Below are 20,462 nucleotides of genomic sequence, written 5' to 3' on the forward strand. Positions count from 1 at the left end.
CCGTTGCTGCCGCCACCGCCATCGGTGTCCGTGACCACATCATGCAAATTTAGAAAAAAAAAAACCTAGCATCAATGACACAGTAGAGCTCAAACCCGGGTCCCCTGGGTGCCAGCCCAGTATTCTACCACTGAGCTACGCCGGTGCTTGTGACTTGTTGGCAAACTTGCCTTAGGCAGGCTTGATGTCATGAAAGCAATCGCGTTAATACGACTTATAAAGCATTTTAAAATAGCGAAAGAAGAACCAGTCGTCGCACAATGCGAATAGTGTAACGAGTGGGACGTCAAATGCTTCAACCCATTACAAAAGCTTGTTCTTGTTCCCCTATTAACTGTGGTGCATACCCACTTCAGCAATAATTTCTAATCGTAGTCAGCTACTACATGAATCATTGGCACAAAATTTCTTGGAAGTGTGTAGCGGATACCACGTTTCTCAGAAGAATGACGAAAAATAGCATAGTGAATGCTAACCTACTATTAAAAAAATTTTATTATTAATGCCCTAGTGGGTATCAAGCAAGTGTGCTTGCAGTAGTTATCCAATGAGTGTTTTAAAATGCTCTGAAAAGCCGGTCTTCTAGCTTTCGCTATGACTGTGCTGCGCCTTGCACGCAGGCCTGGCGTTTTTTTAGAATACATTGGGGCAAAACACTGACAATTTTTTGTGATTTTCCTGTATCATCAACATTGAAAGAGGTGCATCAACATTGAAACACAAAAACATGACAGAGTTATGATTCCTCCAGCACTGGTATACATACTAGTAATTGGTATATACAAGCTTGTGTGTTTGGAAATGTGTTTTTACCTATGCCCAGAATCCTCTTTTAATAAGCTTATCTATACTTTTTTCCATCAATATTCTAAGCTTTTAATCTATTTGATCATAAATACTTCCATTCCATGAATATTCTGGCATTCTATTACAGCATTTTGAGTTGGTTCCACTTTTTTCTTGCAGCACACACCCAACTGCTCCTGAACTCGAGCACTTAGTGCGATCTAACAGAAGGCATTGTATTTGGTCGATGGAAAATCCCCATGCCCAATTATAAGTTTCTTTCACAATGTTAGTTACTTGCTATTATTGCAATAGCAACTACTATATAGACACTGTCGATCAGTTTTTGCTGTTGTGGTATCGCCATCGCTGTCATATTCCGCACAAAGTCCAAATAGATAACACCCCCCAACACATCGTATTTTCTACCCGAGTGCATAGTGCATGAGCAGGGATGTCGAATGCTGCTGAAGCAGAGTTCAAATGAACTGGTTCATCTCCATCACTCATAAGGTGCATGCAATAACATTGCTCCGCATGTGATGCTTGCTGTAGATTGCTGCTCTGATAGAGAGGAAATGCATTGTCTGTCTTAAAGGAGCATGAAGGTACGGAACAGTAGAGAGGGTATCACTCTAGGAGCAACTGTGAACCTTGTAAGAGCCCGGTCACAGTCGCTGGCATGTGCATTATCTCAGCATGCAGGCATTAGTGGATGTCTTTTATAGCTTTCTGTGTGCTGTGCCTTCAATGTGAAGAGACTGTGAAAAAGTCACCTCTCCCTGAGGTTGCTATATTCTCTTACACCGGCATTCTCTTACACCAGTGTATAGAGTTAATTACACAAGACTGAATCTAAAAGAGTTGGCTGCCAGGCTTACTTCGTATAGCATTATAATTTGCTACTTGATGAAGTGAAAATATGATTTTTACTACAGTTTCTCAAAACAGAGAGGAATAATTGAAGATCATTTTTATGTTCGTACAATATGCATTTCTGTAAATGGTTACAAGGTAACCATGCCGCATACGTGAACACCACACAAAATTAGTGAGGAGGACATTGTCATCAAAATCTAAAATCTTTTTCGATGTTTGAAATAATAGGAGTTGGTTGTAGCACTTACATTCAGACAAGTTTTCACGTCGTTGAGGCTCAGCTTATCGCAATTTTGTTGTTTGGCTTCTTCAGCACAGACTTCACTCTGGGAAATCTTGTGAGTGTGGAAGTCTGGCATGACAACTCTGGAGAATTTCCATCTTGGTTCTTGGAGGATATCACTGCAGTTCACTGGAATACACGTAAGGGATACAATCTCCTACTTTATGTACCGACACTGCAGTGTGATCATGCTTATTTATATGTGAAGTATCAAACTTTATTGCCTCAGTATGGGCACATAAATTCCTATATAAGATTCAAGAAGCTCAAGAAATGAAAAATGATATCTTTCTGTAAGGAGTATGAAGCTACAGTAAACTGCCACGCTCCCTTTATCCACCTTGAGCAGAACTCTCTTTACTATTGAATATTACTACGCTTTAAGTCATCTGTTGATTCATGCTCACCCCATCACCTCGTTTGTTCAGCTTAGGAATAATCAAGTGCTACATATGGGCAGTGCGCTCTGCTTTGAGGAGATGTGATGAATTAGTTCCTCATAGCCACTGATATTGGGAGACACTGTCATATTAGAAATAAATTTTTGTATTGATTTATTGATTACGCCCTACTGTGCCTCTATGTATGGTTTGAAAGAGATGCGTAACGGATTGTTGTTGCAACCAGTACTCAGCATAAGACGAACAGGATGAGGACATGCATTTCATAAAGTCAACATTATCCAACAATGTAGAACTTTCAAATGTGCCCCTCGCCCCCTGCGATCAAGCCTATTAACAGTGGGTGTTGCTGGAGCCAATACTTCAACAATAAAACTTGTCATTGTCAAGGCCACCACTGCTTTTCTTAATGTCGCAAATGTGCATGCCTTCATCCCTCTCCCCAAGTGACAGAAGGAGATGAAGAGCATCGTTTATGTGTAGAGGGATGAAGGCATGCAGGTACACTCTACAGGATGGACACAAAAAAGTAATGACCGCATAAAAGCTGTTGTTTGTATTGTTGTGGCTTCTTTCTTATGTCTGAGCTTGCTTGCCCTGTCTTTGAGAATGAATACTTACCAACTAGCTCATCTCTCTGTTATTCTGAGATCCATATAGACGGTGCTAAAGCAAGCAGTTGTGGTCTTTGACAAAGACAAGTCTGCTTGTCAAAGCATTGCTTCAGTGATGCCCCTTGCTCAATACTTTTACTGTATGGTATTTCCCCACTAATTTAAAAAAATGCACAAAAAAGAGAGACATAAACACAACAACATAGGTGACACTTCCAACTGACAGCATGTGACTTACTGGAAACCTTTTATATCACTAAGTTTGGTGATGAATGTATTAGTGACTGTTCAATACAGCTGCGGTATTTTGAGATAAGATTGTTTAAGAAATGGGTAGGTTAGGCAGTGCTGGCTACTCTGTGCATGTGTGAGTTAATTTTATATCTCTCTGTTTCATGCTTGAAATATATCAGCTGCAAGTGCTGCCCATGTTGTCGTGTTCGTGTCTCTTTTTTATGCGTGTGTTTTTAGTAGCAGCAGAATATACAAAGAGTACCAACTAGGCCATGAATAAATTCTGTTCAATATTTTATTGTTTCAAGATTCTTCTTCTGAAGTTATGCCAAGCCTGACAATGTATAACGGTCAACTACCTTAATATCAGTACATATATTCTCTATTGATTGCATTTAATAATCACTGGCCATGAAACACCTTTATAAGAGACACTGATATAAGAGACAAATGGTTATAAAAGACACCAATGTGCCCACAAGAAGATATGGGATGATTGGAAAATGCATACGAGTTCTTCTGCTTATAAGAGACGCCTAATAAGCAGGGGACAAGAATCGCTGCTGGGGCATGCCTCTTATAAAGAGTTTAACTATATAGCATTATATAGTATTAAGTGGCATTATACAAGAAGTTAAATCGAAAAACGAAAATTTATCAATTGAACTATTGAAAATGCAGTCTAGTGATATAAACTAGAACAAAGAAAACAGTCATATACATAGTCAACATGAAATATGTACACTGGAAGAATAAAATTGTACGATCACTTTTTTTGCAGCAGGCTGTTTATAGTATGTTATATACTCACGCAATACCGCCACAGCTAATGACTGCTAATGTTGACTTGTGTTTACTGTTGGTAGTTTTGGAAATTCACTTTTATAATAATTTAGTAAAGGCTACAAGCATGCTACTATGCATGTGCTTCATTCAATAAAGTGCTTCACTGGCTATAATTCTTCTTGCTGGGAGAATTGACAGAAATTTTCTGTATTTTTTATATGCACCTGTAGATGATGTCGGATATAATTGTGCTTTGCACACACATATTTGTCTCATTTCAGAAGAATCTTGGCACTTCGTTTTCAATGAGTGGTTTTCAGTGAACAGCGAGGATGGAAGAATCGAAAGGGAGGCATTTGCTTCAAGACACAGTCCTCATTTGCTAATGGTAGGTACTGATCTAGTGGAGGAGCAAACCTGAATAGGTTGTTTTCATTTCACACTAAAATGTTTAGGCAGGGTTTGTATATTTTAAAGCTTCTCAGCATTATATTAACTAAGTAAGTGTTTCTTTGACTGTATTTTGGCAGCAGCACCTGCGGCTGGAGGAACGCAAGCTAAACGAACTTACTTGCCTTTGCAGACCATACAGCGTTGGTTCACCTGGGCTTTCTGCGACGTTCCCAACTTGGTTACGTAGCTGACCACACGACGCTGGTTCGCCTGGGCTTTGCTGGGTGCCCGTGCTCACTGCTCAACGGGTGCGCACGCTTTCTACCTGGTCATCTGATTTGGTCTGTCGGTGGCTAACGCGCCTGCGTGACCAGTGTCAACCGTGGAAACATCGCCTGGTGATAAAGACTGCTGATACCAACAGACTACAAAAGTAGTGCGGGAGGCTGCCCGGCTTCATTTGGCAGCAGCACCTGCGGCTGGAGGAACGCAAGCTAAACGAACTTACTTGCCTTTGCAGACCATACAGCGTTGGTTCACCTGGGCTTTCTGCGACGTTCCCAACTTGGTTACGTAGCTGACCACACGACGCTGGTTCGCCTGGGCTTTGCTGGGTGCCCGTGCTCACTGCTCAACGGGTGCGCACGCTTTCTACCTGGTCATCTGATTTGGTCTGTCGGTGGCTAACGCGCCTGCGTGACCAGTGTCAACCGTGGAAACATCGCCTGGTGATAAAGACTGCTGATACCAACAGACTACAAAAGTAGTGCGGGAGGCTGCCCGGCTTCATTTGGCAGCAGCACCTGCGGCTGGAGGAACGCAAGCTAAACGAACTTACTTGCCTTTGCAGGTTGGTGGGTTTTCTTATTGCATCGTGCTCATAAACATATTACCGCATTTGCTGCTGCCAGTGTATTGTAGCTTGTAGTGTATAGCTTGTAGCTTGTCTTACTATGCCAACTGTAGCTGAACTAACGAAAAGAATCCAGTCGCTTGAGGCCTGGTCCGAAGGTAAACTGGATGATGTAGTGGAAAAGCTGGTTGCGAAGATGAACCAAAAAGCCTCCGCAACGCAACCTGAAATTGACGCATTGAAGGCCGAAGTCAACAGTTTGGTCTCCAGTGTCGAAATGCTGAATTCTATTGTCGAAGAAGTGAGGTCAGAAAGCGACCGTTTACGCACAGTCAATCAAGCTCTGCAGTCACAGAATGATGCCTTGACAACCAGAGTAGCTGAACTTGAGCAATACTCTCGGCTAAATAACATTGAATTGAAGAATGTTCCGTGTACACAGGGAGAAGACTGTACGGCAATTTTGAAGGCTGTAGGGGCAAAAATTGATTGCGTTATTACAGATGGGGACATTGACGTCGTTCATCGCGTTCGAGGGAAAGTTGGAACGGGGGACAAGAATCTCATCGCGCGGTTCTGCTCACGTACTAAGAAACAAGATTTCATTACTAAGGCACGAAAAGCTAAACTGAACACCAATGAACTAGGCTTTGGGGGCTCGCAAAGTCGTCCTGTTTATGTAAATGATCATCTAACGTTGGAAAAGAAAGGACTTTTCGCTAAGGCACTGAAGCTTAAGAGGGAACATGGCTGGAAGTTCCTATGGACCGACAATTGTCAGATCAAAGCACGAAAATCAGTTGACAGTCGGGTATACCGCATCACGAAGGATGCAGACCTTTCTGTGTTTCATTCTGCCTCCTAGTTGGTGTCTGGCAATCAACTGAATTGCTGAGTAACCTTCAAAACGCCTCAAAATGTATTACTCCGCTAACCAGCTTCGACGTTTTTTCGAAAGCCCAGGATTATCGGCCATCCACTTCAACACGCGTAGTCTCAGAAAACATTATGACGACATCTGTGTTTACCTAGCATCCCTTGCCCATCACTTTTCCTTCATCTGTATGTCTGAAACGTGGCTATCGTCTGACGACCGAAACATATATTGCTTACCACACTACACTCCAGAATATTGTCACCGCCAATCGAACAGTCATGGTGGATCAGCTATATTCATATCATCTTCAGTAAAATATAAGCGTCGTAACGATCTCGCCATTCTAGCTGATAACACGGAATCTGTATGGATTGAAATCGACGACAATCTTGAACAACCCCATTCAGAAAAAACTATTCTAGCATGCGTCTACCGCTCACCGTCATCATCCGTGCCCGAGTTTTGTTCGGCACTGCATGAAACCCTGGATCGAATTTCACGAGAAAGGAAAAACGTTGTTATTATGGGAGATATAAACATCAATCTATTAGAAGATTCCAATCAAGGTTCGGTTGAATATTCAAATTGTTTTACAGGCTTTGGTTATGAGCAGCTTCTTACGTTGCCGACAAGATGTATTACGGGTGGCTCAAACACGCTTATTGACCACATTCTATCTAACCACTTATCAAGTAATGAATGTGGCATAATACCCCTCGATATCACCGATCACTATGCCATTTTTTGTCGCTTGTCGTCGGCCTTGTCACGAACGAAGCATTCTTTTCGAAAAGCCCTCTTTGACAAAGTTTCATTTATAGATTCCATGTCATCATTTGACTGGTCGAGAATTAAATCCGAAACAAATGCAGAGCTAGCTTTTGAGGCATTCTCATCAGTATTGAAGCAATGTATTCGCGAAGCAACCACTTTTGTTAGATGCCACAAAAGGTATCCGGCACCCCATAACCCATGGCTCACTGATGGTTTACTGAAGTGTATGCGTAAGAAAGACAATATGTACAAAAAGACGAAACGTTGTCCATTTAACTACAAATTGCAGCAGCGATATTCCTGTTACAAAAATATCCTAAATAAATTATTGAGAGACGCCAAAAAAAGGTATTACGAAGCTAAATTTCATGAAGCCACTGGTATCACTGAACAATGGAAGCTCATCAACTCTTTTCTGAACAGGAACTCAAAAGAAACACTAACAAATGAGATTTCTAGCATTAATGGCACCTACAAAGAACCAACAGCCATTGCGAATGAATTTAATAATTATTTTACAGTTAATAACACACCCGTTTCCGACAGCTTTGAAGGTACGCTTGAAAGGCAACCACAGTCCTTTTTTCTATATCCTACCATACCAGAAGAAATTCACAATGTGATCAAGAAATTAAAACTAACAAGCGCGGGTCTTGATGAAATTCAACCAGTTCACTTGAAATATGTCGCTGATATCGTCGCTGATCCCCTCTCACATGTAATTAACCTTTTGTTTAAAAATGGCACATTTCCATCTGATTTAAAAAGAGCCAAAATAGTTCCTGTCTTTAAAAAAGGCGATAAGGGTTTGGTTTCTAACTATCGCCCCATTGCAATTCTGTCTGTGCTCAGCAAAGTTATAGAGAAGTGCTTTGAAAAGCGACTAACAAATTACTTAACTAAATTTAGCATTCTGTCTGCCTCGCAGTTTGGCTTTCGTGCAGGCTACTCTACCAACCTCGCGCTTCTTTCATTCACGGATACGATTAAACACTATATTGACTCAGGTAAATATGCTGGAGCAGTGTTTATTGACCTCACGAAAGCGTTCGATTCAATCCTTCATAAAATTTTAATTACCAAGCTAAACGCGGCCGGTGTTGTAGGACCTGCCCTGAACTTCATTCACAGCTACTTAACTGACAGAGAACAGGCTGTCAGCATATCCAATCATCTTTCTAATTTTAAAATAATCAATCGGGGAGTACCTCAAGGATCAATTCTAGGCCCAATACTCTTCACTGTTTACATTAATGATCTAACTTCTCACCTATCGCACTGTCTACCTTATCTGTATGCGGATGACACTACGATTTTAACTGCTTGCACCTCGATCGATACTGTTACTTTTAAACTAAACAGTGATCTTGAAAATATAATTCGCTGGTGTCGTCATAATTCACTGGAAATTAACCCTAGTAAAACAGTTTTTGTGCTATTTCACCCCACTCAAAAAAAGGTCACTGAATATCCGTCTATAACGGTCAATAATTATCCTATCAAAGCCTCCAGTCAGTGTAGATTTCTAGGAGTGATTCTTGATGCAAATTTAAAGTATACTTCCCATGTCTCACACCTAAAGCAAAAAGCAGCTTATGGCATCCGGATTCTCATCAAAGCACGTCCATACTTTGGGCCAAATACCTTGCTTTCTCTTTACTATGCCTTCGTTCACAGTCACTTCACTTACTGCATTGCATCCTGGTGCAATACATATAGCACTCATCTTGCTCCTTTGCAATATGTTCAAAACCAGGCCATTCGCATTATCACATATCAACCATCACGATGTAGCGCATCTGCTATTTTACAAGGGCTTCGTATTCTAACAATTCATAAACTTTTTCTTTTCAACATGGCAACCCTTACATACAATTCTCTTCACTCAAACATGCCTTTCATGGTCTTCAATAAAGAACAACTCATTAATCAAAATATAACTCGATTTGCATCAAATAATAACCTCCTGTTACCGAAAGTTAGAACTAACTATGGCAGATTCACTTCTACCTTTACAGCTATTTCCGTTTGGAACGGTATTCCAAGTGACGTAAAAATGTCTCCAAACATAGGCAGTTTTAAAAAACGCTTAAATTCCTATTTACTTAATGTTTAAATAATCTCGTTGTTTATGCTGTTCAATTCGGAACTAATCGTTCATTATGTTTGCTCTGTTTTGTACCAAATTAGATGAATAACATGTGTCTGGCATTGTTGCCGCTTTGAGACATACCACTTTTAACTTTTCTTTTTTTTACCTATTACTACTCAGCACATGTGATATTTGTATCGATCGTTTATCATCTAACATGCACTTAGGTGTATATACAATTCAAGTTTCATTTCTTCTGCTGCCAGGTGTTATTGATCATTTGCTGATGGATTTCATCTGCTATCAAGTGTTTCGATTTGACAATAATTGACTGTTTGTTTCTTTTGCAATGAAATGTACTTGATTCCTTTAAACTTATTCTATTGTTTACCGAGTTGCTTTACATGTTTTGTTTTCTTTATGTAACTAGCACAGGAGGTCCCCTTGCAGCCTAGAGCTTTGGGACCTCCTTCTGTATAACTTTTTTCCTATGTATTATCTTTTATTGAATAATAAAAAAATATTATCTATCTATATGTCTGTGTGCTAATGAAACCATTGTGTGGCGGCACAGAATGAACCTGTCATGGTGGATTAATATTTATCTGAATCACTCACAGTTTTGGATAAATCGAGTAAAAATATGGTGCAGAATTCCTGCTCTTCCCACTCATACTAGCGTATGAGAGCGTCAATATTTCAGATATGGAAGCCACAAATATGCAAATGGGTTTTTCCTTGCGCAGAGGTGTATATGAACATTGTCAGCACAAATTGCAGCATTTAAATCTGATGCAGACTTTGTTTGTTAGTACTTGTTGAGTTTTTGTTGCTTTCTCACTGTGCAGTTCTTGTCATGCAAGTCTCAAAAAGTCAACTGCTAACTGCCTCTGATATCAAATCTATCGATGTGGTGTGGGGCTAAAATCCGACTGTAATTTGTCTTTGTTAACAAAACTATTTTACACGTAGAGACTTCATCGACGTTATTCACTGTGGCGCAAATATCTTATGTCTTGAAACATTTGGTGGCTTCTTCCGCAGGCACTGCAGCGCACGTTTGTGCGTGTACTCAGTGAGCACCACCTATGGCACTCTGTTGTGACAATGAACAGCTGCTCTTGCTTCTCTCGTGGCCAGCGGATCTTACTGTGCTTTTCTACGGTGCTTCTTTCAAGCGCGGTTAGTGCGCTTCGGATCTACTTTGCAGATGATGAGGTAAGAGACTAAGCAACAAACATTTTTTCCCTTGGTCACTTTCAATTTTAATTGAATGTTAAATATAAAGACTTTGTAATAGCCTATACTGAAACATTATGAGTCAAGCGCATGTCCATTTTTAATCTTCCTTTGTCTGACGTGGGCCGATCCTAAATGTTTTTTGATGTAGCATTTCAGTTCCCTACTATGCCCAGCCTCATTAATCTTTTTTCTCTGCCATAACTTTATTGAAAGAGGTTGGCAATTGTCGATCCACATGTTATATGATTTTGCCAGCTTGATTTATTACTTACAATGAACAGTAAAATAAAATTTTCTCTAGTTTGACCCCTGATCTTAATTATTAATGTTGTTCCCATTATGTTCATTCTTATTTCTCTGTCTTAGTACTTAGAAATTTGCAGCTAAGTAAATTACCAATCAATCAATCTGTCATTGCAATACTTTCGACTTCACACACCTTTAGGAATTACTTTAAAATGGCTGTAATATCTAAAATATTCATGTTGCTGTTTCCTCCGTCAAGATACCTTCAACAATCAGTTGTATGCTTTTCTCTTTCAGTCAGTTGCAACTGGTCCATCGACAGTATACATTGTTGAATCAGGCCTCATTAGTCTGATTACCCACTTCATTCACCAAATCTGCACAGCAATCTTCAGAAACTGGAACTGTGTGGTGTTGCTGCGAAATGTGTGGTCCATGTTCATAATGCTGCTTTCCTGGATTTCGTACACAATGTTTCATGGGGTAGTTCGAAGAGATCAAACTCCCTCCATCTCATCATCCTACAACAGCTTCCCATCCAGTGACGGCCTTGACGCACTGTACGACATATACAGGATGCAGGCGTATGGCAATCGAAGCAGGGTTGGTGGCCGGCCTTTTCACTTGTCACAGCTCAACCAAGAAGAGGTCAGCTTCAGTTACAGTACTGGTGGTTCTCCTCAGCTGAGAGATGGTCAGTTGCACCAAGAAGAAAGTGGGCCTGCCCTTAACACGGAAGAATCTGATGAACATGGAGCAGTGGGTGGACAGAACATGAAAAGCAGGGACACTGAGCAAGAATTGGCTTTCAGGTTGGTTCTTTAACTCTTGTCATGTGACCATGCAAAAGGGAATATATGAATACATAGCTTTATTAGGTAGCCAAATGCATGCTACTAATGTAACAAAGACAAACATTTATACAAGTGGAATAAATATTCAGGTCATGTGGTCAGTTATCGCGGATTATGAAAACCCTCGAGGCTTGAGCCAATGGGCAGTCGTAGAATAGAACTTGTCTTTGTTGGAACGTAGTGTAGATAAATTTTCTTATCAAAACATCAGGCTATGGCATTCCTTGTTTAACTGATCATCTTTGTCTCTGCATCTTCCTGCAAATGATTTTTTTGTAAAGGATGTGTTTTACTAGATTGTTCTTCCATCAGTATTTTGTTTTAACCAAACAGTGCAACATCATCAGCCAAGACCTAACTTCAGTTGCTTGGTGTTTCTAGTTGGAAATTAGGAAAATGAATGTAGTGCCAATCATGAAAAAAGAGAAATATTATATGTAAAACCCAAGTGGTAGATCGAGGGCTCTGAGGTACTCAAAGTTAACAGATTCTATAGAAAAATACTTTTGTAGATAAGGAAGCTACCTTAATGTTGACCACTATTAGCGTGGCCACTATTAGAAGACTTCTGGAAAACAGTATTCAACCGCTGAGAACCTTAAAAAAAGTTCATTCTTCTGCAATCTAACATAAAATGAAGTGTATTTTGAGCAATCATAATAAATCTTCTCATCTTACAATGCTGCTCTTTGCCAGGTTTGACTACCAGCTTAACTCATTCAATGTCTTTTGATGAAAGCTCCAAAATGTATACTTTTCAGAGAAATTTAAATGCATAGCATTCCTTAGCAAACTGCAGACACTCCAAGTGCTTTGAACCACGTATCTATCCATATATGTTTCTAGCCATCTACACCTGGTGCTCTCGTGATCATCTACTTAATTTGGGGCAAGCCAAAGTATTATGGGAGGGTAAGAGGGTTTTATGAACATATCTAGAGGGTCATGGCATGAAATATGTCAAAAACCTTACCGTGTACATGGTCAAACACTTTCCTCCACACACATGTGATATACACCTGTATACCACACATCGTGGTGTGCTGGTATATGCCACAGGTGATTGACAGTTCATATTTACACAGTAACTTCAACAACAGACATTGTGAAATTTAAATGCAAGAGTGTTAAAAAAAAGACACAGCTTTGCCACAAAGGCGAAGCAATGAGCGCGATAGCAACAAATTGGAAGGTCACACGCAGAATGGCAAGCAGATCGAAACCTGCCCCGTGTTTCTCATGCACAAATAATGCACAAAACATACTCACAGGTACAGATGAACGCGAATAAGCGTCTCAGTTGTTACTTTGCAGTGTCTGAAAAGCATGCTCTTTTCACAAACAGAGACTGTGAGATGATTGCAGTGACCTTTGTGCATCCAGTAACTACAACAGAATCGTTCCAGGGAAAGCTTTAGGACAGCCAAGAAATAAGATGCTCTCAACTGCGACATAAGAGTGCGTGAGTGCGCGTTCGGGAGCTTTTCGACTACCCACTCCTCTCCACAGAGACCACGCCACCTCTGCACAGTAATTTGCAGCGTGCCACTATTTGTCTTACTTTTACCCGAGTGGAGAATCTGGCATTAAAATGCATGACTTCACCTCCTTTTCTGCAGCTTTAAAAATTCTAAGAGTAGCATTTGCGGTGTCTTGACTGCTCTCCAGTTTCCATGTAAGCATGCCCTGTTTATATAAAGGCCCTAAAACAGCTTCTCAAGATGCACAGTCGAGCTTGTTGTTTTGTCTTGGCGTTTCCAGGTCTTTTGGTGCCATTCGGTACGCCCCAACAGTGATTAACATGACATGATTAAAGCACATACTCTGAAATAGTTCATATACGAGAAATGTTAGTTGTAAATTGCTTTGTACCCTGCTTTGCTATGCATTTTTTACACACCACCCCCATTCTTCCTGGGATCTTGCAATATTATCATGTGCGATGAACTTGTGATTTCACTTCATTTTGTGTTTTCAATTGCGCAAGTGGAAATAAAAAGAGTGTAGCCGAGAAGTTTGAGCTCGTGATAGGCTAAATGGTTATTGCTCACGTTGCACACATGCTTTGTGAAGACATAAATGTCGAACAGCCTGTAAGAATTGTTGTAAAGAGAGTGTAGTGCAGTGTAATTGAGAATGAAACCTGAAGAAAAGGCTCTGAAAGATTCATATTTCCAACGGATGAATTCCTTTCAGTAAGAGAACGCAGCTCTTCATAAAAAAGGCTAGACTGCTTCGACGGTTCTTGTATATTTTTTGATTACGAGAAGAATTATACGAACACTCTTTGCAGGCTTTCATAATTCCTGTCATGTTGGGTTTATAACGACCAAATAAAATACTTTTGTATGCACACTGAATGCTGTTCCTGTGTAGAAAATCTCGTGAGTGCTATAGTGAGGAACACTGCTTAAGCGTAGACAATCAACAAGCTGCCGATCTCAATCGCACAGAGGGCGCATGGGATAGCATCACTCCGCATGTGATGATTACTGTCGATTGCTCCTCAACAGGAAAGGAAGTGCTGTCTGTCTTTTTCTGGACGAAGGAGTATGAATTGATACTCAAGTAGGAGACTGTGTGGCTCGATCCACAACTGTGAACTTTGAATTAAGGGCGTGGTGACGAGTGCTAGCACGCCCTAGAGCGTGTTCGTTATTTCAGCAGGTATCAGTGAACAGCTCGTTTATCCTTCTACACGCTATAATATCACTGTACGAACCCTGCTTTTTTTCTAGGAGCAGCCATATTTTTTTACACTAGCGTTTTACAGTTTCGCAAAACCAGATGAAAAAAAATTAGCTGCAACCTAAGTTCGTCTTGTGGCTGTGAGATTCTATTGCAAGGTGTAAAACTTGAAGTCGTTGAAGGGTTTTTCTTAACTTTTGCTAACTTTTAAAGTTGATGACACTTCATTATGAGGCACTTTAACCTCATCTTTTAAGGAATTCGAATGTTGTAGCAAAGTTTGCAATTTAGATGTACTCCTTCTCAAGTTTTGTGATAAAGCCTATCAAACCATGTGTCACAAAAATATAATAAATAGTATTTTCTGGTAGCATAAATTTTATGCTACCGTAAAAATATAATCCATCTTGCTCATCGCATAAAGCACTTTTGTAAGAATCTTCATTCTAAGTGTAATAATAATGCTTGTTGAGTTTATGCATTGAGAAGTAAATAGAAGCTAAAATCAAGAGGCTAAGAACCAGGGTTGCCACTTACTTTTCAGTGAAGTTCGCCAAATTTCAAACGAGCTAAAAGTCATGAGAAGTCACCATTTTTTTTCTTCAAATTACACCAAAAAAGCCGCCACTTAATACATGTTGCAGGCCCACAGTAATAAAGATTTCTAATTACTTATAGCCTCCAGTAATGCAGTAACATTCATAACCCCAAATTATACAGACGTTTTTCAATCCAAGTCGAATCACACAATTCACCGTCGGAGGGCTCACTAGGCTTAGATTTAGCCTTGGAGTCTCATCGCCCACTTCATGATGGGAGCGCTGAGAAAGGGCATGGATCATAGAGTATCTTAAAACTAATTAGAGGAGACTCTGGCACTGTGATCGTTCAGCGACCATGAGAATTGTGGGTGGGGCATGGATTTATCTAGTGTACAGGCTTGCAGGCGGCGAATCGCACTTGTGGCTTCGTATATTGCTGTGTTTTTGTATTGTTTCGAGTGAAAAGATAAACTGTTTGGAGCTTTGTGAGCTGATTTGAAATAGCCATTCTGAAAGGTGAAGCTGGTAAAGTGTAACTGCCGAACATTTGCCGATTGTTGGTTCGTGACAAAGCAGCTTCAAGTCATGGGAAGCCAGAAGGAACGTGAAGTACGAAGACTAGGCAAATACATGTACTGCTCAAAGTTCTCATGTTCACTGAAGCGCCATGGGTTGCAGCTCCCATAGATATTAGCGCCCGAGCTCACTTTAGTGTTTATTTAGGAAACTCTATGGCATTAATGCACCAGCAGCATCCCTAAAAGTTAGTGCCTAACAAAAGTTTGTCATGGTTTCAGTTGTATCAAATACAGGGAGAAACAGCCGCTACAACAAAAGAGGGGCGGTTTGCACAGCCTTCCTGCAGTTTTAGATGATCTCATTGAAGTCGAATGCTGTGCTCGAAAATCGAACAAGGTAATTGCGAAACAACAGAAATAAATTCAAAAGGACTGCATACCCACAGCAATGCCTGCATCCTGCTTTCTGTGCAGTCATGCTTACGCTACATATTCGTCTCAATGCAGTTTCTGAAGGCTACCCAAGAAAATTGACTTCTTGGCCAGCCCGAAAAGTCTGTTGACAAATATACACTCTACATACTGAATTCGGGAGTACTACCGTAGTGAACAAGTTGGCAAGCTATTGAGGACAGTTGGAGCTCTGGTTGGAACACATGGCCTAACTGTCAGCAGCCCCTTGAGAAGAGAAACTTTAAAAAAGTTAAAACTCCTAAAGCACCTAAAAACTTGTACCACAGCTTCGCTGCACCTGCAGCACTCGGTTGATGAAAACTTTGCTAGAAGGTTGCTGGCGGGCTCACTACGTCTGTGCCTCGAAAGATATAGGCGAATAGACAAAGAATATACACGTACTGAATTGCGCGTTAAGTGCGCCTTCTACTGGAGGGTCTAAAACTACGGAAAAATTTAAAAGGTGTTGTTGCCAATTTGTTTCGAAGGCACTGAGTGTAGCATGCATAACTCAGTCGCGCCCTAAGACGAGAATTGCCGAAAATTCGCCATGTCACCATTCACAATATTAGGTTGCCACGAGCCTCTCAAACTTGCCAATTTGGTTAAAAGTAGCCACCAGTGGCAACCCTGCAAAGAACTACTACTTTAGGAATGCCTTCTCTACACCTATGAAACTAAATTCATCCAGGTTCGAGAGGTCGATTATTCCTGGATCGTCTATGCCCTCACAGCTTATTCTAGATGGCCAATCCTCCTCGAAACCCTGAAGCTATAGCAAATGTCTTTAATATTTATTTCAAATCTTTTTTCCTACCGATAACAGCATCGCTCCTTCATTTTATGCATGCAGCAAACTGCCTGCTCTTCATAGTCTTAAATTGAGCTCCTCTGAAGTGCATAACCTAATGGTATTTTTGAAGTTACGAAACACTCTGGCCCAGACGGTATGCCAAATATATTTCTAAAGTGGTAGTCAGTATGGTGTGCTATTTATATCACCATAATATTTAAAAAAGTAAACCTTCACAACAGTTCCACAACTGTGGTAAGTATTATAGGTCAATATCTACGCTTTCTGTATAAGCTCTAAACTTTCGGAGCATATAAATAACAAATACCATATAGAATACCTAAGCTCACACAAATATTTTTCCATTCACAGCATAGAATTTGTGCTGACTATACAGTTATTTGAATTTACGCATGACATTGTTGCTTTCATTAACGACCAAAGACAGATTTATGCCATATTTATTTACTATTCTAAATATTTTGACATGGCTTACCATGCCAAACTTTTAACTTCACAATTTTTTTCGCAACAAAAAGCTCATTGATTAGATAGCTGATTACTTGTGATCCCACTCTAATTTTTGTATGTTTAATCATGCGAAGTCACCTGTAGTACTGATCACATCAGAGGTGCCTCGAGGCTCAGTGCTTGGGCCGCTTTTGTTCATTATTTATATAAATGACGTAGCCGAGGTTATAAGTCACACCCAAATTAAACTTGAAGTGTATGCAGATGACTGCATTATCTGTAAAATAATTTCTAACACTGATGACCAAGATGCGCTGAATACTTTTTCTTTCTTCGTTTTGTTATAGTAGTGAAACGCGGCAATCGTTTTGTAACTGCAAAAATACCATAGTCACAAATTTTTCAATTAAGAAATGGCCTCTTCATTATAAATATACTAATTACAATGCTGAATATTTGTATTTACACCTCCTATTATCAAAAACTGAAACAATGTTTATACATAAATAACATTAACACATGCTGCTGGTCATTTCAGCTGCTTCGCCCTTTAAGAGAAACATTTTTTTTTTTTCAAAATTCAAAAGAATAAGCTGCTATCCCTTCCAACTTTTGAATCGTGATCCTACACTCCCCATTCCTGCTCCACGCTGCCGCCGATCTGACGGACCTCGCGCCATTCACACGCCACCAAAGATGGAAACATTGGCACACCCGCGGCGGCGATTTCGGTTCTGGTGCACAGGTCTATTCCTCGATGGCTGAGCGGTTAACGCCTCACACTCACGACGCAAAGGTTCGAAGTTCGATTTCGTGTGCTGAAGTCTTTCTGGACTTTTTTTATTTCTTGCATTTTCATAAACACATATATGTATACATATACGGTGAGTGGCGGCGACGCCACAGCAAAATCCAGCCGAGTGTGTTCATATTGTCACGTACCAAGAGCCGTGAAGACAAGACAGGAACAGCGGGGCAGAAAACCACGAGCGTGTATCCTTAAACGAAGCGCTAACACACACTTCTTTGTTCTCTTTTCCCTTTTCGGCTCGCTAGGGCTTGCCGGCACACAACTCTAGGTGGCATTATTCCCCCTCCCATTAGAGCATCGACTCGATGCTCATACACAAGGTGACAGCAGGGCCCATAAGGGAATAAAAAGAAAGGGAGAAGCAATACTTATAGTGCACAGGGCATATGCAGGTGCAAAAAAAAAGAAAAATGTCTGTGGTTGGTCTTAAGAAAAAAAAAACATTAATACAGTTCAAAGTTCGTTCGAGACCCTATGGACAACGAAAAAACAAATGTTTGCTGCCCTGGCACAATAAGGCGAGTATTACTGCGTAAAATAAAGTTATAAGCGGACGACATGCACAATCTCTGTTCGTGGTGAGTGGCGCTGGGTCGTTGCCGAGCCCAGTTGCCGTTGCCTAGTGGCGCTGGGTCGTTGCCGAGTTTCTCGCTGAGACCTCGCCGTCTAACAGGAGTCCAAACCCACACTTGGTCGCCAGGTTGATAGGTAACTGGTCGATGGTGGATGTTGTACCTTCGGGAGTCTTTACATTGCTGCGATCTTATGTGCACGCGGACTAGTTGACGTGTTTCCTCTGCTCGCTGAATGTAATCCTCGACATCAGGAGTTAGCAGCTCGTGCTGGTCGATGTCATAAGGAATCATGGCGTCTAGCATGGTTTGCACGTCTCGACCGTAAACGAGGCGGAAGGGTGCGAACCTTGTCGTTTCCTGGGTTGCGGTGTTATACGCAAACGTTACGTATGGCAGGATCTCGTCCCACGTTTTATGCTGCACATCCACGTACATATAAATCATGTCAGCCAGTGTTTTGTTTAGCCTTTCTGTCAAGCCGTTACTCTGGGGGTGGTATGCGGTTGTCTTACGGTGGTTCGTGTAACTGAGTTTGAAGATGTCGTCCAACAGTTTTCTCGTAAACGCTGTCCCTCCGTCAGTGATGATGACTGACAGGGCGCCGTGACGAAGCACTATGTGGTGCATGAAAAACTGGGCGACTTCAGATGCTGTACCGCGTGGCAGTGGCTTCGTTTCAGCGTGACGCATCAAATAATCAGTTGCAACGATGATCCACTTGTTTCCAGAGTGAGACAAAGGAAACGGTCCAAGAAGGTCCATTCCAACCACACTCTGCTACCATTTCAGCGTGTGCTGATTCATTACACGCTACTCGAACCATAACACTTGAGCGCGGTGATATCATCACATCATCGCCAATTACATGCAGACATACTCGATCGTGGCTGGGATTATGCTCTTGTGTGGCGCTTTTTGTTGAAAATGTGATGAGGCGTTGTCGAATGTCGATGATAGCACCATGCTCCCTCAGAAAGTCCATGCCAATGATCAGGTCTCGAGAACACTGACGGAGAACGCTCAAGCTGACAACAAAGGTAGAACCCTGAATCTGTATTCGTGCTGTGCAAACGCCGAGTGGTGTGACGATGAGCCCGCCAGCAGTACGAATTGGCCTGAGGTTCCAAGGCATCGTGACTTTCTTCAGGAGAGCAGCCTGTTTTTCACTTATTATAGAAAAGTCCACACCCGTGTCAACTAAAGCACTGACTTTGCGACCGTCAAGCAGCACTAGAATGTCTAATGAAATCTTTGCGGAACCAGCTGGTGTCGTCGTCGTCGGGGTATCATCAGTTTGCGGAAGTGTCGGTAGGAGGCCTTGAGCTTGTCCAGTATAAGCGGCCTCGCCCCCGAAAGTCGCTGTGGTTAGTTTTCCCGGCGTGGACTGGGTGACCGACCCTGCGCCACGCTCGAATAGGTACGGCGATTAGGAGAAAATCGCCGCGGTGACAGGGAGCGTGACTGGTGCAAGGACGACGAAGTTCCACGCTGCTGAGCCACATACTCTTCAATTTCAGGGGGCCGCTGACCGAACCTGGGTGGCGGTGAGTTCGTCGAAAATCCGCGTAGTCCAAGTTGCCGGTAAGAACAGTGTCGGTAAAGATGCCCAGCTTCGCCACAGGGGAAGTAGAGAGGACGTCTATCTGGCGCACGCCAGACGTCTGATTTCCGCGAAATCAGGCAAGGTGCGCTGTATAATGGCGCCGCTTAGACCGTCTGCAGCATGGCTGGGGCCACGGTGGCATGCGAGATTGTGGGTGTAACAGGTTGCCCTAAAGCTTGAGCGTACGACATGCGGGGGAAGTCACTGGGTGGTTGATAATCCCGCATGAGAGGAGGTTCTCTTAAGGCATGCTGGACTTCATCTCGGACTACGCTGGACAACGAAGAGATAGTGGGCTGCGAGGGCACAGACAGCTTCTGGAGTTCTTTGCGGATGACTGAACGTATGATCTCTCGGAAGAAATCCATTTGACCACCGAAATCTCCCAAGTAGTCCGTAGTTGAAGCGTTGACGCGCCGTTCGTATGACGGGGCCCGGTGCCTAAAAGTGCTTTCGATGGTGACGGCTTCTCTGAGAAATTCGGACACAGTCTTGGGAGGACTGCACACAAGCCCACCGAAAAGCTGTTCTTTCACCCCGCGCATGAGGTATCGTACCTTCTTTTCTTCTGCCATGCCGGGGTCAGCTCGGTGGAAAAGACACGTCATGTCTTTGACATACATCGCAACCCCTTCATTCGGCAGTTGTATGCGGGACTGCAGATCGCGCTCAGCTTTCTCCTGTCGGTCAGGGC

The 20,462-nt window shown here is 41.8% G+C and overlaps 1 protein-coding gene across 1 annotated transcript in view; it reads left to right on the forward strand.

Moving 5' to 3' along the window:
• LOC119178611 (uncharacterized) overlaps window positions 1-20,462 on the forward strand; it is a 243,067-nt gene that overhangs the window by 162,421 nt on the left and 60,184 nt on the right. The window contains exons 31-34 of the mRNA XM_037429824.2: window positions 1,979-2,088; window positions 4,265-4,371; window positions 10,017-10,190; window positions 10,758-11,272. Of these exons, the coding sequence (XP_037285721.2) occupies window positions 1,979-2,088; window positions 4,265-4,371; window positions 10,017-10,190; window positions 10,758-11,272 (906 nt within the window). The remainder of the gene's footprint in view (window positions 1-1,978; window positions 2,089-4,264; window positions 4,372-10,016; window positions 10,191-10,757; window positions 11,273-20,462) is intronic.

This window comes from Rhipicephalus microplus, chromosome 1, assembly GCF_043290135.1.
Source record: "Rhipicephalus microplus isolate Deutch F79 chromosome 1, USDA_Rmic, whole genome shotgun sequence".
Taxonomy (NCBI): domain Eukaryota; kingdom Metazoa; phylum Arthropoda; class Arachnida; order Ixodida; family Ixodidae; genus Rhipicephalus; species Rhipicephalus microplus.